This window comes from Phyllostomus discolor, chromosome 4, assembly GCF_004126475.2.
Source record: "Phyllostomus discolor isolate MPI-MPIP mPhyDis1 chromosome 4, mPhyDis1.pri.v3, whole genome shotgun sequence".
NCBI classification, from domain to species: domain Eukaryota; kingdom Metazoa; phylum Chordata; class Mammalia; order Chiroptera; family Phyllostomidae; genus Phyllostomus; species Phyllostomus discolor.
Genome location: NC_040906.2, coordinates 175,879,380 through 175,896,559, shown reverse-complemented (window position 1 = coordinate 175,896,559; position 17,180 = coordinate 175,879,380). Strand labels below are relative to the sequence as shown.

Genomic DNA, 17,180 nt, shown 5'->3' with positions numbered 1-17,180 from the left:
ATCCACTCATTTACTGATGGGCACTTAGGTTGCTTTCAGCACTTGGCTATTGTAAATTGTGCTGCTATGAACATTGGGGTGAATAGGTTCTTTTGAATTGATATATCAGGGTTCATAGGATATAATCCCAGCAGTGAGTTGCCAGGTCAAATGGCAGTTCCATTTCTAGTTTTCTGAAGAAATTCCATACTGTTTTCCTCAGGAGCTGCACTAGTCTGCATTCCCACCAACAGTGCACTAGGGTTCCCTTGTCTTCACAACCTGGCCACCACTTGTTGTTGTTGTTTTGTTAACAATGAGCACAAAGATATCTGAAAGGATGCTCTGCATCACTAGCCATCAGAGAGATGCAAATTAAAACCACAATGAAATATCACTTCACACGGATCAGAATGGGCATCATAAGCAAATGATAAGATACTGTATCTTACCTAACAAGAAAGCCTGGAGCTGTGTTTCTGCTTTTGGGATCTAAGAAGTTTTAATGATTTTTCTAGGGCCTAGAGTTGTGTGTATGGTCACATGGCAGGAGCCGCAAGTTTATGGTTAAGATTATCTTGATCTCGGGGCTTATTTGATCTGTTTATGTGACATGCTTGGTAGATTTCTTAATAGTAAACTATCCTTCATTGCCTTGGATTTTTCCTACCAGAAACATTTTCCTCTTAATTAGACAGTAGTTCTTTTTAATGTTATGACACGTCTTTATACTTACTTTGAAGAGCCCTTATGTCATTTATTTCATTTACTTGTACCAGGTTACTCCACCTGTTGTTTTAAATTTCCTGAAATTAATTAGAAGCCTAATTAAGGAATTACATGTAGTGGAAAGGAACACTCTTTATCAGCCGATTGTAGTTCTTACTGTGTATGTACCTAAAACACTCCCGGGAAATTTGAATTACAAAATGGTAACTTTGGTTGGACATAGTTACTTAAATATTTAATATATAAACTCAATAATACATTATTTCAATTCTTCTAAAAATTGAAGTCGTGGAGCAATCTGTTCCTGAGAGTTCCTTTTCACCATTCTAGTTGTGATTGATACGATGTGTGTTGTCTAGTACTTCCAATCATTCACTAGCTCTTGACATATCCTTTTAATTTCAAAATGGACTACCAAAGACTGTGGGGAAAACTTGCAATACATCAGGTCACACTGTATCAATTTTGTATCTATCATTTTGTCATCTCTTTATCAATTTGACAAGTCTTTATCAATTGTGTTATCTTTATCAATTTGAAACTGCTTGCATGTAACAAGCAGATTTATCTAATAAAAACCACTGCATTATTTCTCAGCAGTAATATTATGTTTCTTAAATTATCTAATGTAAAAATGCTTTTTTAATGGCTCCCTTTGTGAACTAGTCATTTTGTGTCTAAAGTATATATCATTGCTTTGTTGATATTATTTGCCATTTTACTGGTAATTATAAAATATGTAAACTACTTTTAATTAACTAGATGGGTATGTGTGCTTAAGTAATTGTTTAGATACAAATTTTGTATTTCAAAGCTTATTCATTTTGAACTAATTAGAAGCAGTGCTTTTTGAAGTTGTTAATTTCTAGACACAAAGGGATTGGGATTGGTTGATTAATGAAGGATTTGTGGGTAGGTTGCTGAATAAAATATGCAGCTCACTGCAGTGAAAATAACAAGCTCAACTAGAATACAAAAATACAAAGTTAGAAATACATATTTGTTGATTACAGTTTCTTCTAAGAGTAATTGAGATTGGAAAGGAAATAGAAATTCAGATATATAGTCTTCTTAAATGAACAGAAAATCGTTTTTTCTAATTAACTTTTTGACCAATTTTACAGAACTTTCCTTATTGAATTTTATTAACTTTCTTGATTTAAGAAGTACCACATGTCTTTAATCCTTTATCTCTTGTAATTCCTTTGTACATCATTTGGCATATTATTGATTATTGTAGTCTGTATTAGCAAGTGGGCTAACATAGATAATTTTCTGAATACACTCTAGAAAAATCTCTGGGTTTTTTTCTTTTGCTGGGTCTCTACCACCACCACTACCACAGAAGCAGAATTATAGATAACTATTTTATCATTTCATATATCGTGACAGTACTTTATGAAAATGTAAAAGTATATGAAGGCAAAGCAGAATGTCAAGGCTAGGAATGCTCCTTGTTCAGAGTCAGACTGAGAAGCGTGTCCCAGGCTCTGCCTCTCAGACTCATGTGGCTGATGTTGCCACTTGAGATGTCTTGTCCCTCCCTGTGCTCCATCTTTACTAGCTTATCCTGATAATGAGGACTTCTCTTAAAACTACATATTTGATTTTGAAATTAGTTTTACTTCTTACCTTAGTAATTATTTCTTATGGTGAGAGCAAATACAGTAAGACCAGAATAGTTGTTAAAAATAGTGTCTTTGAATCATAAAAGTCGATCATTTAAATCATACATACTTTGGCTTATTCGGGTATCTGTAAGGAATTCTTCTTCACTTTTTTTTTTTTTTTTGCTTAACTCTTATGGAATGCTTTGAAGATTATTAAGTCTCCATACCTATGAGAATAATTTACCTCAGATAAAATAATTATGTTTATCTCAGTGTTGCATCTTAATGTTCTTTGGCATAAGCTTAAGTATGATTAAAGAGAAAATTTCCTAGGAAGGCTATGGTACATTTGGACATATATTGTACAAGTGATTTTTCTTCCTTATAAACCTAAAAAAGCCATTTAAGTGTCTTAAAGTATAATTAGGTCTAAAGAACATTGGTTTACTATAAAAACAAAAGTTTGTTTCACTTTCTTTGTAAACCATTTTATAAATGACTATTTTTTCAACAAATATGAGGACTTAACTGCTTTTTAAAAATATATAATATTGCATATTTTTGAGATGTATAAGAAGGAGTTTGGCAATTTCTAGCCAAATCACATGTGCATTTACTCATTAACCCAGCAATGTTGTTTATAGAAGTCTATCCCAGGATACATTGAGAAAATTTTGAAAATAAATCCATACAAATATGTTTTTATAGCACAATTTATAGTAGCAAATGACTAGAAACAATGAAGATGTCTATGAATAGGGATTTGGTTGAATAAATAATGTTTTATCCACAGTGGAATACTATGCAATTGTAAAGATGAGTGAAAACTATCTTTGTATATTGTCGTGGAATGATATATGGGATCTTTTTGTTAAGTGAGAAAAAGGTGGAGGAAAAGAATTTGTGTTATGTTATCATTTATATAAGAAAAGGTGGGATTCGAATGTGCTTATATTAAAAACATGAATAAGTGTACATATTTTAACAATGTTGGCTTTTATGATAGAGAAGGAATGAGCTGAAAAACCAGGAAATATTCCTTGCTTCATATTTTTACTTTCAAATCATTTTAATATTTTATGTAATACCATAAGTACATATAAATAACCAACGGAATAAATTAGGAACATACAGTCACACTGAACAGGTGAACCTGATAGCACCCACTCGATGGGCTAAGCCCATGGGAAGCACTTTAAAGCGCTGCCATTTGACTGTACATGCTTAGTGACGTGCCATCTGATGACAAGAGAACAGGAAAAATGCTGCGTTTTGAGTAATCACATTGTTCGTGGTAGGATTGGTATTATTATTCTGAGATTATTTTTTCTTGCATGATAAATGAAATGAAAAATTATGTTGATACCATTGATAACTAAGATTTTTCAATGTGTTTTAAAATAATCAAAGACAAAACTTATAGCCACTAAAGAGAGGGAACCTATAGAGGAAAATGGACTTGGAACCTATCAACTAATCAAAATTTTGAAGCTCTGTTAGATCTGGTTCCTATACAATTTTCATATATACGTATTTTTAAAATTACGTAATAAAAATGTTAAAGAAAGAGTTTATCCTGCCTAATTGGACACTTACTACTTCCTTTGTCCTGTGAGAATGCCGGACCATCAGCTGGTTTGCAGACCCTCGCATTTTATAAAGATGAAAAAGTTACTTGCTCAAGGATTAAAAATTGTGACTCATAGTTCAGCACTCTACCAGGGGAATAATGTTTTAGAATTCTATTACAATTTAATAATTCCTAAGTATCTCATATATATAATAACAATAGGAGTTATAATTTCTGCCAAGTCAGGAGGGTCAAATTCTTTAAAAAATGCATGCCTTCCCTTTAAGTGTAAAGTCCCTGAGAACAGGGACCTTTTGTTCACTTAAAAATTATAATCTTGTATATTAGATACTCAATAAATATTTTTAGTTGAATACTAGACATCTGTATCTTTGTTATAGAATAACATATACATAGCATATATATTTTCAAAGTGCTTTCAGTTTTTTCTCATTTTCCTTTCCTAGATTTCCCAATACAGCTATATATCTCCATTAAATGGAAGAAAACAATGCTTGAATTTATGTAAATGCCAGAAAATTGCAACAGTATTAGAAACTATATAATAAATAACTAATTGCAGGTTCTGGAATTAGTTATTACTGGGGTTATTAGTTAGATTCTGGGGTGATTTTCTTTTAACCAATCTGGGTAAAGGCAGATGGATAACTGTCTCTCTACATACATTGTAACTTCAGATATATTTGTTGGAACATATAAAGTTGGTAGGTAGATTTAAAGGTTAAAATGAGTCTGTGAGCAGTAGTTTCTCACTGTTCAACCCATAGAAAAGTAAGGCCAACTAGAAAAGGATGGACAGAGCCTGTGACCCCTTTCATCTTTGTCTCCTTGCTAATCCCTGAAACTCACACCTGGGAACTGCTCTCTCTGGCTGCAGAGATTATTTGTACTACTTTCTACTCTTCAGGTGTTTCTCCTTCATTCATCCAGAGATTCTCATTTTCATTAACACAACCCACTCTTAAATTGATTGGCATTAGTAGCTGCAGCAACAGAGACAGAGAGTATGCTGGCAACAGTGCTTTAAAGGAACGAAAAGTATGGCTTTCAGTCTAAGAACCATTAAATCCTCCAACCTATCTAGTCAAGTGGGAGAGGAGGCATTTTTTTCTCTGCAGTCCAGTTGAGCCACATCATGTGGATATTTGGTGGGCAGTAGAAGTTTGGTAATGAACTCTGCATGCCAACTGGCCCTCCAGGTTGAGGTCTGGGGAAAGAATCCTATCAAAGTCAAGTGAACAGTAAAGTTGGCACCAAAGGAAATGAAATATATCCTGCCTATTGACAAATATTATACATTTGTAGACATATTTTAAGTCGATACTAAGTTATTTAATGAGCTCTATGAAAAGATTTGAAGCATAGTAGAAAGGACCCTGATTTTGTAAAGGAAAATTTTATACCTGAGGACAGAATTACAAGAAAAAACAGTAGAAAATATTTGGTCTTATAGAGTTGACATTATCAGTAATGAAACAGGAAATATGAGCAGGAGATGCAAAGATGTGTCCATAACGGCTGACATTTAAGGGTTAATGGCTGACATGAGTCATGATGTATGGAAAACAAAAATGCAATGATACCATCTAGTACAGGCTGAATTGTGTCCCTCCACATTCATCTGTTGAAGTTCTAACCCTCAGCAGATGACTACTTAGATATAAGGTCTTTAAAGGTGGTAATTGTGTAAAAACGAAGTCATTCGGGTGTGCCTTAATCCAGTAGGAGTGGTGTCCTTATAAGAATAGCATATTTGTACACAGACATGTAGAGGAAAGACCATGTGAAAATATGAAAGAAGGCTGCCATCTATAAGCCAAAGAGATAGGCCTCAGAAGAAACCAGCCCGGCCAACACCGTGATTTTGGACTTCTCCAGAATGGTGGGAAGATAGAGTCCTGTTGTTTGAGTTGCCCAGTCTCCAGTACTCTGTCATAGCAGCCCTGGTAAACTAACATGCCACATTAAAGGCAGTTAAAAGCAGAATCAGCATCCCCAAAAATTGAATCCAGGATATAAAAACAAATTTTGGAAACTCTTCAAGAATATATTTTTAAAAGAACAAAATGATACAACAAAAGAAAAATTGTATCTGTATCTTTTGTGTTTATGATAAATTGATATAAGCTACCACATCTGTTCCTACCCCCCTAAGCCATAAAACTATAGGAAAAGACAGGTTCAATTAAAGAAGCCTTTCTTCAGTGGTAATGTGTTGCTCATTAATGAAAACTGAAATATTGGAAACCAGTTAATTGCCTTGATTTCCCAAGACTGTGGTATTATAAACTAGGCTGCTTAAAATGACAGAAATGTACTGTCTCACAATTTTGGAAGCCAGAAATCAAAATCAAAGTGTTGGCAAGGATGTGTACCCTCTGAACATATGAGGGGTAAAGTTTGGTGTTTCTTTCCTAGTTTCCAGTAGCCTTAGATTTTTTCTTGGCTTGTAGATAGATCAGTCATCTTTCTTCATGTGTGACGTTTTCTGTGTGTGACTTTCCAACATCTTCCCTCTGTGTGTGTCTCTCTTTGTCCAAATTTCCTCTTTTCATATGGTTGCTGGTCAATATCGGAATAGGGTTCACCCTAATGACCTCATTTTAACTTGATTACTTCTATAGGGATCCTGTTTCCAAATAATGTCACATTCACAAGTACTGGTGTTAGGACTCAGACATGCTTTTTGCAGGAATACACAATTCAATTTATAACATTAATGTACCAAAATGTTAACAATGTTAATCTCTGTGTGATTGTTTTCTTTTTCTTAAGCTTTACTATTTTTCCACAATGGACATCCATCTCTTTTATAATCTGAACAAATGTGATTCAAAAAGTAACAAAAATTATTGTTTTTAAAGTCTCATTTTTAAATATTCTCTACATTAGCTCTCAGGTTTTATGTTACATAATTCTGTTTGGTTTAAATTGTTTTCTGATTCAGCAAGAGTCCATTTGCATTAATGTAACATTTAGCAATCTGTCATCTGCATAATTACACATCTGTGATTATAGGTGGGACAGGAAGAAACTTCCGTTTCTGATTTAAAATAGTATCTGTAGAGAGCAGACTGGTGTTATCAGTAGGAAGACAAGACAAGCAGAGAAGGCATTGAGCAATAGGTATTTGAGCAGTGTGAGCAGCATCAGTTGACCCCATGTCCTGAGTCCCAAGGACATGACAGTTTCCTCACGCACTGAGTAAATAGATGAAGCATCCTGGTTAGACTCAGATGCAGAATGTTTTTCCATTTTCATTGAATGCTAAGCTCTTCATTGGTTTTGTATGTATTATTAGTTATTGTTTTTTGGAAATCAAATAATGGTGTTACAAACTTTCTAATGAACTGACTTTTTTTTTTCTAGATTTGTCTGCAATGGATAACTCAATGTTTTTGGAATTATTTAGATTGGATAGAAATCTGCCATTATATTGCCACTTGTGTTTTCCTTGGTCCTGATTATCAAGTGTATATCTGTATAGCTATATTCAGACATCTGCAACAAGACATTCTACAGCACACTCAGACTCAAGATCTGCAGGTTTTTCTAAAAGTAAGTGTCTTTATATCTAAAGGGAAAATGGTTAAGATTTAATAGGTAAGTTTGATGGGGTGCTTAATGAATGATATTTTTCCAGACAGTCATCTAATCCTAAAAACTACCTTTGAAGGAAGGTACTATTATCATCCTCATGTTAGAGATGAGGAAACTGAGCCACCAAATTAAGTAAATTGCCCAAAATTATTAAATTGCCCAAAATTATACAAGTAGAGAGTGATGGAGCTGGAATGTGAAGTTAGGCTGTCTGGATCCAGAACTTTGCTTTTAGTTAGTGTGCTATGCCAAAGGAGGCTTATTGTTTTTATATTCTATATCTTATTTTTAGTCCAAGTTCAAGTTACTGTGTTAATACAGAGGTTTGGTACTTTTAAAAAAAACATTTAATACAACTTATTATACCTTCATATTCTATGTTTTTCTAAACTTCTAATTTTTGTAAAAGGTTTTCTTAAAATATTATTCTATCATAATATGCTTTTTAAAAAGTCATTACGATATATAAGTTAATATTTTAAAACAAGACATAGTTGGTTACCTTTTTGTTCACAATAATAAGACTTTCGAAGCTCTGGACTTTAGGAAATGTATGATATATAAATACATCCCTGTGTGCAATTTGTGGTGGCTGTCCAACTCTGTTTTAAGTTAAAATCTTTCCTGGATTTAAGTGCGTTTCCCTCCCCACAGGCACACATTGACTTCTGTACACCAACATCCATATCTGGCGTTTGCTAATTTTTCTCTAGTCAATGACTAATTTCTGTGTAAAGGAATTTCATCTGTATTTCTTTACCATTACATATTGTCTGAGTTATTTTTCATTTAATGATGATTTTCTGTAAATAAATGTCATTGATTATTTAAGATTGCCAAACTATCAAGAACTTTTATTTTGTAAGTACAGAATTCAAAAGGTCTCAAATTTCCTACATATATTACTGGAATTATGGTTTTAGAAAAAATCATAATGAAAAAGTATACCAAGACAATGATTGGACATGTAGGAGAAAAACTTAGGTAGAAAAAAAATGACCTGCAAAAGGGCATTTGTAGTACAGGGGTGGTTAAGTAAATGGGAATTATGTTGAGGGCAAAATATGAATTATTTTTCAGTAAGGGATATTTTTGTCAGCTGCATGGTCATTTATAGAGGTTTCAGAGTGTGAAATTTCCCCAAACTCTTATATTTGTGTATCCCTAACCAATAATTCTCTAATCTTTTATCCTACTTTAGTTTTTCTTACAGTGTTTTTCACTAGCTGAAATTGTTTTATATGTATTTTTGTCACTCTTCCCCAGTATAATGGGTAAGCACCACAAGAACTTGATTTTGTCTATATTGTTAACTAATGTATTTTCAGTGCCTGGAACAGTACCCAGTACATAGTAGGTGCTCAATAAATACTTGTTGATAGAATAAACAAAGACTGTAAATAAATATAAAGGGAAAGGTGAATGAATTTAGTTTTATTCACATTGAATAACAATCATTACTAAATTCTTCAAATGATTGTCACGTATGCCCCTTCCTGCCAGAAGGGTGTCTTCATATTCATCATCTTTAAATCTGATAACAGTGGTGATTATTCAGTTTCATCTCTTTCTTCAATAATGACAGGAACATTGTGATGGAGTTTGCAAATCGTGACCTCCTTAAATGTGTCCCAGACTCTATTGTGCTCTAGGCATAATGCTATCAATTTAAAATTAAACAGTTTTTAAATGGGGGGAAAACATTATCTTTACCAACTAAGTCTTATTTAAATCACTAAAATTTTAATTGAATTGGTTTAAATCCAAATTAAGGACGTGCTGGCAAAGAATTAATTGTTAGTACTTGTCCTGGAACAAACCTTACTTCTTACTCCTGCTGTTTGCAGTCATCTGAGAGATTAGAAAAATGCCCCTCGAATACTGACTTCACTTCACTTTTTGTTTGCTTTTCAGCACGTGGTGTCAACCTCACTGATCTCTTTTTGTGGGCAGTTTTCTTTTTGTGAGATAAATTCTAGTGTAGTTTATTTAAATATGTATTTACATAACCCTTTAGCTGCTCTATTAAGTCTTGTTTCATTTGCAGAGTACATAAGTTTATGTATACCATGTTCCACTTATTGACATTCACCAGTGATGGGATTCTGGTTAATAAAGTAATTTTTATATAGCCCTCAGAAGATCCCTGAAGTCAGGAATAGCTATATGATTTACAAATTACTTATTTAACTATAGTTATAGGGATTAAACCTTTGAAATTATGTTTTATTCTTTCTGACCCAAAATCTCAGCATTGTACTAAGAGAGAGAAAAAAAAAAACTTGTTAACAATTCTCCATGTTAGACCTGTCACATCCATAATAATATCCTTTTAAATTATATTTTATTCCCTGACTCAACATATTTAATAATGATTGCCTCTGAGAAGAAAGGAGATGAAGTAGAGTAGGAAACTTTTACTTGTTTTATATATTTGCACATATTTATGTGGACTTTTTTGTTTTTGAAGAATGGGCTCATACTTCTTTGGTAATAAAACTACTTTTTAAAAGGAAATTGAATTATTATATAAAAGTAGATAAAACAAACATCTGACTTGTAAATAAGTTCAAATAATTAGGCCCAATTGAATTAGTTTCCAAAATGTTGAAAAACCATAAACATAAGTGTTTCACAAGTATCAGTTATCCTGAGCAACTTCAGATGAGGTGGTTCCAGAAGACTGAAAATATGAATTCTCTTCCTGGGTTAAGTTTCATGTATTGACAGAAAGTGGCATGATAGAAGCTTAAAGAAAATACCAACCCACGTGTCTTCATTTGGGTTTCAGTTCACTATCGTAAATCAGTTAGTTGAGAGACTAGACTCATTGTCTACCCTTGTAATAGCCCACTGGATGATTCTTTATGATCAGTCAATATATTTCAAAGACTACTTGGAATTTCTTAGACCAGAAGGTGGTGAACACTAGTGGACAGCCCAGGTTTACTAAAAAGCAAAACAACAAACAAAAGTATTTTTTCTCTGTTTATTAAACCACTAAATGATAGATTAGATGAATATCATAAGTTGATATAAGCAAGGTATGGTCTGAGTTTTTCACCATATTTGCAGACACAACAAAAATGTGGGTTGGATAACTGAGCAGCTAAGTGCATTATTCCCACACTAAGGTGATTAATACATTAGTACTGAGCTAGGTGGCAGCTTCTGAAGGCATGCTGAAGGCAAGCTTAGTCCTTGTTCTTGGGATTCTGAACATTTTTATCTGTGACAGATGATGGTTCAGAAAATCTGGAGGCATCAAACTTCCAGAGAGATAAACATCCAACAAAATAAATATTCTCAAATATCTTAGCACGCTTGAAAGTCTAAAGTTGTTTTTTTGGTAATGCAGTCATTCTCTCCCCTCCTGTCTCTCTCCCACACACACACTCACACTCACACACAAACACACAGAAGACACAGATACAGACACATGTTTGGTGAGAGTTAGTTTAATAGTAATTTCAGAGGACCCTCTGTTTTAGCTGGCTGGCTGTATTCATCCCTCTCTAGCATGCTAATAGGCTGGCAGTGATCTTGATTTTTAGTTTGTGAATTCAACCTGGGGACAAATGTCACTGAAATGCCAGGCTAGGAAAAGAATTGCCTTCCAGTGAAAGGCTGTGAAGGCTCAAAATACTTAATTAAAATGCCTCAGCTAAGCCTTGCATATTCTTGCCTATTATGGCAAAATCGATTTATAATTATGAAAAAATCAGATTAATTTCAACCCAACCAGTTAATTGTCAAGAGGAATTTTGTGTGTGTGTTGCTGTTGCAGCTGTTGCTCCAGAACATGTTGACAGGCTAAGAAATGGTGATTAGACGGAGAAATCAATTGAATGCTAAGATTTGAAAAACAAAAGTGTACATAATAATAAAAACAGTTCAGTCTCTGAGGGGATAGATGAAACATGTTCAGTACTTTGTCAACTGTGGTTTACAGATATACTGATATTTCCTGCATTGTCCTTTATATGCAGGACATAATATAAGTTGAGGTCACCTGAATTCTGGCTCTGTCTTTCACTAACTGTAAGCTGGGGAATGTTGCTTAGCCTCTCTATGCCTCAGTTTTTTCATTTGTATGAATGGGCATGAAATAATACCTTATTACATTAGGTTGTTGAGGAATAAAATGAGATGATATTTATAAAGTACTTCTAAAACATCATCTTGTGGCACACTTAATTTTTTTTTTTTGCATTTCTACATTCCTGTTACATGCCTCTCCCATCTATCTCTTTGTTCTTAAGAAATAAGACATATAGAGAATACAATAAAAGAAACTGTTTTCTACCAAGTCCATAGCTAGACTATAAACTGTTGCTCCCATTTTTTCCCCTCCTGCTCCAAGATATCTTAGTATTTGATATCATAGTAATACCTGGCGTTATGTCACCAAGTATTATGTCAGGAACAGGTATTATGTCCAATTCTATGTCAGGAACATTCATTTACATTGTATCTGATCAAGGTCTATTTCTTTGTGTACCCAGCCAAGATTAAATCATCTTCCTAGTCATTACATATGCCCATGAACTCTTCAGCTGAGTTAAAAATTTTTAGGAACCACTTACTGTATCCTAAATATTTAAAAACTTCATATTTTATCCAGAACTACACATCTATTTAAACTTTCTTAGTCCTAAGAATAACAAGGGAACTTATTAAAATTGATTTGTCTAGATTCCTTCCCAGACCAGTTAAGATGGAATTTTCATGACAGAGTACTGAGTTGTCAGATTTCAGTACAAATTCTCAAGGAGCTCAAAACTTTTAGAGTATGTAAAATTGTTAACTTTGAAGCTTGAATCCAGTATGCCAAAATTAGGATTCAAAAGTTTTGGAGATATGACTTCCAAGAATTTCTGATTTCACCAAGTATTCCAGGACAGATGTCCTAGAAGTAGTGTTACTTGCAGGTTGTGTTTCTACCCCTTAAATCAGATAAGAAGGTTCTTTTTCATACTCCAGGTCAGACACAACATGCAAAAGTTCATGTCTAGGAAGGGTGAAGAGCAGACATGTGTTCACAAAACTCCTTCTCTCATGTGACTATTGTGATATGATTTGTTGCTTCTTATGTAAAATTTGACATTAACACAAATAGTTTGTTAAATGACCTCAGTATACAGTAAATTCTACAACTTTTGTGATAAACATTTATTTTCTATTACTTCCTGATGATTATTAATGAGAATCAATTCTTTATTCCAATATAACCCACTCAAAGGGACTTACCCTACTCTTTTCCTTGTGATATTAGTTAATAAGACTATATAGGTTTCAAGTATACATTTCTATGATACATGATATGTATATTACATTGTGTGCCCACCACTCAAATTCAAATTGTCTTGCAACATCATATATTTATTTGGTCCCCTTTACCCTTTACTAACCCTAATCCTAACCCTTTACTATCCTTCAAACCCCGCTTCCATCTGGTAACCGCCACACTGTTGTCTATGTCTGTGAGTTTCATTTTTCTGTTCCACATATGGGTGAAATCATGTGGTTCTTAGTTTTTTCTGATGGACTTGCTTTCCTTACTATAATATTCTCAAGGTCCATCCATGTTGTCACCAATGGCAGTATTTCATCTTTTCTTATGGCTGAATAGTATTCCATAGTATATATGTACCACATCATCTTTATCCAGTCCTCTATCAAAGGACACTTCGAATGTTTCCATGCCATGGCCACATAAATAGTGCTACAGTGAATATCAGGGCATACTTATTTTTGCAAATAAATATTTTCAAGTTTTTTTCTAGTAAATACCCAGAAATGGATTTCTGGCTGCTGTGGTACCTCTCCTTAATTTTTTGAGGACTGCTATGCTGATTTCCATAGTGACTGTACCAGTTCACATACCCACCAGAAGTGAATGAGGGTTTCTTTTTCTCCACAACCTCTCCAACACTTGTAATTGCTTGCCTTGTTGATAAAAGCCATTCTAACAGGTGTGAGGTGGTGTCTCATCATAGTTTTAATTCGCATTTCCCTAATAGCTAGTGAAGTTGGGCATCTTTTCATATATCTGTTCGTCCTCTGCCCATTTTTTAATTGGATAGTTTGGTGGTGAGTTGTATGAGTTCTTTATATATGAGTATTTTGGATATTAACCCCTTGTCAGAGCTGCTGTTAGAAAATATCATCTCCCATTTGGCTGGTTCAACTCTCTTCTGGCTTGTAGAGTTTCTCGTAAGAAGTTTGATGATAACCTAGTGGGCATTCTTGTATAGGCTACTTTCTTCTCTTCCCTGGCTGCCTTGAAAATTCTTTGTCAATAATTTTTGACAGTTTTAATACAATGTGCATGGAGAAGGCCTTTTTGGATTGAGGTAATTAGGTGTTCTGTTTGCTTTTTGGATTTGAGGATCTAGCTCTTTCCATAGTTTTGGAAACTCATCTTTCATTTATTTGTTTGAATAGACTCTCTGTTCCCGTCTCCCTCCCTTCTTCTTCTTCTTCTTCTTCTAGTAATTTTACCTTTAAACTATAATCTCCAGAAAGGCATGAATTATACCAATTTTTTGTAACCTCCAAAACTAACATAATACTTATTACAGAGTCAAGCATAAGCTTCCTCCAGCAGATTTTTGTTGCTGCTGTTGTTGGTAACTTTGACAGGTAGGTACTACTGCATAGCTAGTATTCTAAAAGAAATAGTCATAGAATTCCCTAATAGCTACTAAGATTCTAAATGGATGCCCCTACTGTTTTCACTTTTGAGTGCCTCTCTTGGAAGACTAACCATTAAATTCAAAATCAGTACAGACATGAGTCGTACCAACATTATGAATCTCAGACTGTTGAAGGTTTTGTGAACAATTGCTGTAAACAGGTGTATCTTGCAGTATTATAGTATTCTTTACCAGAAAAGCTCTAGGGTCTTTACTAATTACAAATGTAAACAGTCATTCTTTAATTGAGACTTATTTGGATATCTAAAATATCTAAGAGTTTGTTTTATTTTTTTGTCAGCTGTAAAGCATTTTTGCTTTTGAAAACGCACAACCTTGTTTCATAGGGACATGGTTTCTTGCCATCGTCTGCACACACAGCCTATCAAATAGAAAACAATTACACATCTACTAGCAACATGGAATTCCTTGCCTATAACTGAAAAAAGAGATGCACCAACTATTTAAAATTTATTAACTTAGAATTGTGTGTCTTTACCCAAGCAAATGAACTGTTCCCTTTATGTTTTTTGACAGGAAGAAGCACTGCATGGGTTTCGAGTGAGTGATTACTTTGAATATATGGAAATTTTGGAACAAAACTACCGACCGGTGTTGCTGAGAGACATGCGGAACATTAGAGCACAGAGCACGTAGATCCTAACACAAAGGGACTTGATTGTTTCCTATCTGTGTCCATGACAACATACGCTTTGTGAATACACACTTTGTAAATCAATACTGTAAATTAAGTAATATCATGATGTATTCAAGTAGTTGTTAACTCAGTTTTTGACATGAAATGAATTCATTTAAAATTGTTGTTTTGTGTGGTTGTTTTAGAACAAATTGAGCTTACTTACAGTTCTTTATATTTAACAGATATTTCCAACCTAGATCTCCTCCTTCACCAGATGATTAAAATATTTTTTCCAATGAGTTTAGAAGGTAGCAGCAGTATATTAAGTAATTCTTTGACTAGCCATAAAAAGTCCTTAGAGACAAGGATAAGTTTTTGTTTTGTTTTTTATATTTTTTGTCTGCACATGAAAGAAAAATAGACAAAACCACAACTGCGTATTTGACATGTGGAGAAAAATTAAAATATCATATTTATCATGGCAAGTTGTAGAATAAATGTTGTCCTCAGACATAATTGTATTTCTAGGAATTGCTTTTGATACCTATATCAATTTATAATTTTTCATGTGAAATATAGTCTCTACATGGTTCATTTAAAAGATAGATTAGTTATTTCATACTGATAAGAATTTGACTTTCATTAGTTATGCATTACCCTTGGTGATAGATTTGATTTGTACTGAATTGAAAACATTAAAGAGAATAGATTTCTAAATTATTTTAAATTACCAACATTATGTTTTATTTAAATAGAATCTCTGCTTCAATGAGATTAATAGAATATTCTAGGGTCTATTTTCTTGTAACTCTCACATTTCATATATGAAAGATAGTATGTAAAAATATTAAATTGTTAATTTTTCAGTCAGCAATCTCAACAAGTTTTTAAATCAACCACTAAAGCCATTCTGAAGCTTTTTTGCCTTGCCAACACCCAATGGCTGACCCACAGACTAATTTTTCCCTTTAGTGTGATGAAACAACTGGTGCCATCCAGTTTTCAATTCTGTGGTATCCGGGCTGCTGCAATGCCAGCCTTCCAGAATCAGGTTTTATCCTACAGATACCAACAATAGCTTTTCAGTAATGGTGTTCCTAAAGGGCATTAGAAAAGTTGAGAAAAGAAAATTGAGCAAGTTAGTTTGACATATTGCTCACTTTACCTCTCACTGATATGAGTTAAGTAAGAGAGTCCTCGGTGACCCAAAACACTGAACTTAGTGTACTTTCAAACTCAATTTTGAAAAGCTCTCCCACAGAAGCAGTTATACATGTTTATGGATCCATTTCATTCCATTCTGTTCCCGAGTTGCTATTATTAGTCCTAAGAAACCTACAGCTTTATATTTTTTAAATCTCTTACATGGTAATTGGATATACAAATGGAAAAGAAACTATAACTTAGTTTTACAATATCCATTGGTGATTTTCATTGGAAACTGAGGCAAGTTCTAGATAATAACAATCACATTTTGGAAAATTAACTTCATCTGGAACCAAAGGCCTTGGTTTTCATTTGATAAATGTATTATGAACAGTGACAAAAACAGTGAGCAATTTGGTGAAGTAAATATAAAATACTTGCATTTCACATTTTAGCTATTTACATGTTAGCTATTGTATAGATAACACTGTGAATTATTTTTGCATCTACTTTTATTTTAAGAATATTCTTTAGAATAGAAATAAATACAGTCTTGTCTTGCCTCTCAGTTTCGTTTTCAATTATTTACAGTATAAATCCATAGGATAAATTTATTTCTAATTATGTGAAGGGACTTCATACATTTTACAGGTTTATTGTAATAAACTATATCTTATGATATAATGTAAATAAATTTGTGAATAATTTAAGTGCACATATGTAAATCTTTGAATATCTGGCTTCAAAGTGTGATCTTTATAGTTATGTCTTCTTATGCTATCTAAGCATCTAAGGAATCTTGAAGGTAAATAAGTTTCAGAAATTCATGTAAACTTTCCAACAGGATTCTATCTAAATTTATGATTATTAAATTATGGTCTGTGCTAATTTTATCTTTCATTTCCAAGACACTAGAGAAATTTCCTTGGTCATTTCATTAAACAGACATGTTTTGAAGATTACACATATAATTAAATGTTTTTAATTATTCAGGATAGGAAAATTGAGATACAACATCTCCACTCAAGAGTCCACAGTCTTCATGTGATAAGAATTTTAAAACTATGAAAATACAGTCAGTTATAAGGATGACAAGTGAGAACTGACCTACAGACCTGGTGATTTTGATGAGCAATTTTGATGGGTTAGTGAGGGCAAAAGTTTGGTTGGAACAGGTGTAAATGATG

General features: G+C 33.4%; 1 protein-coding gene across 1 annotated transcript in view; it reads left to right on the top strand.

The window, feature by feature from the left end:
* The window catches only part of TBC1D32 (TBC1 domain family member 32), a 178,045-nt gene extending 161,486 nt beyond the window's left edge, over positions 1 to 16,559 (top strand). The window contains exons 33-34 of the mRNA XM_028509899.2: positions 7,279 to 7,467; positions 14,745 to 16,559. Coding sequence (XP_028365700.1) covers positions 7,279 to 7,467; positions 14,745 to 14,864 — 309 coding nt within the window. The 3' untranslated portion in view covers positions 14,865 to 16,559. The remainder of the gene's footprint in view (positions 1 to 7,278; positions 7,468 to 14,744) is intronic.
* Positions 16,560 to 17,180: the final 621 nt, after the last annotated feature.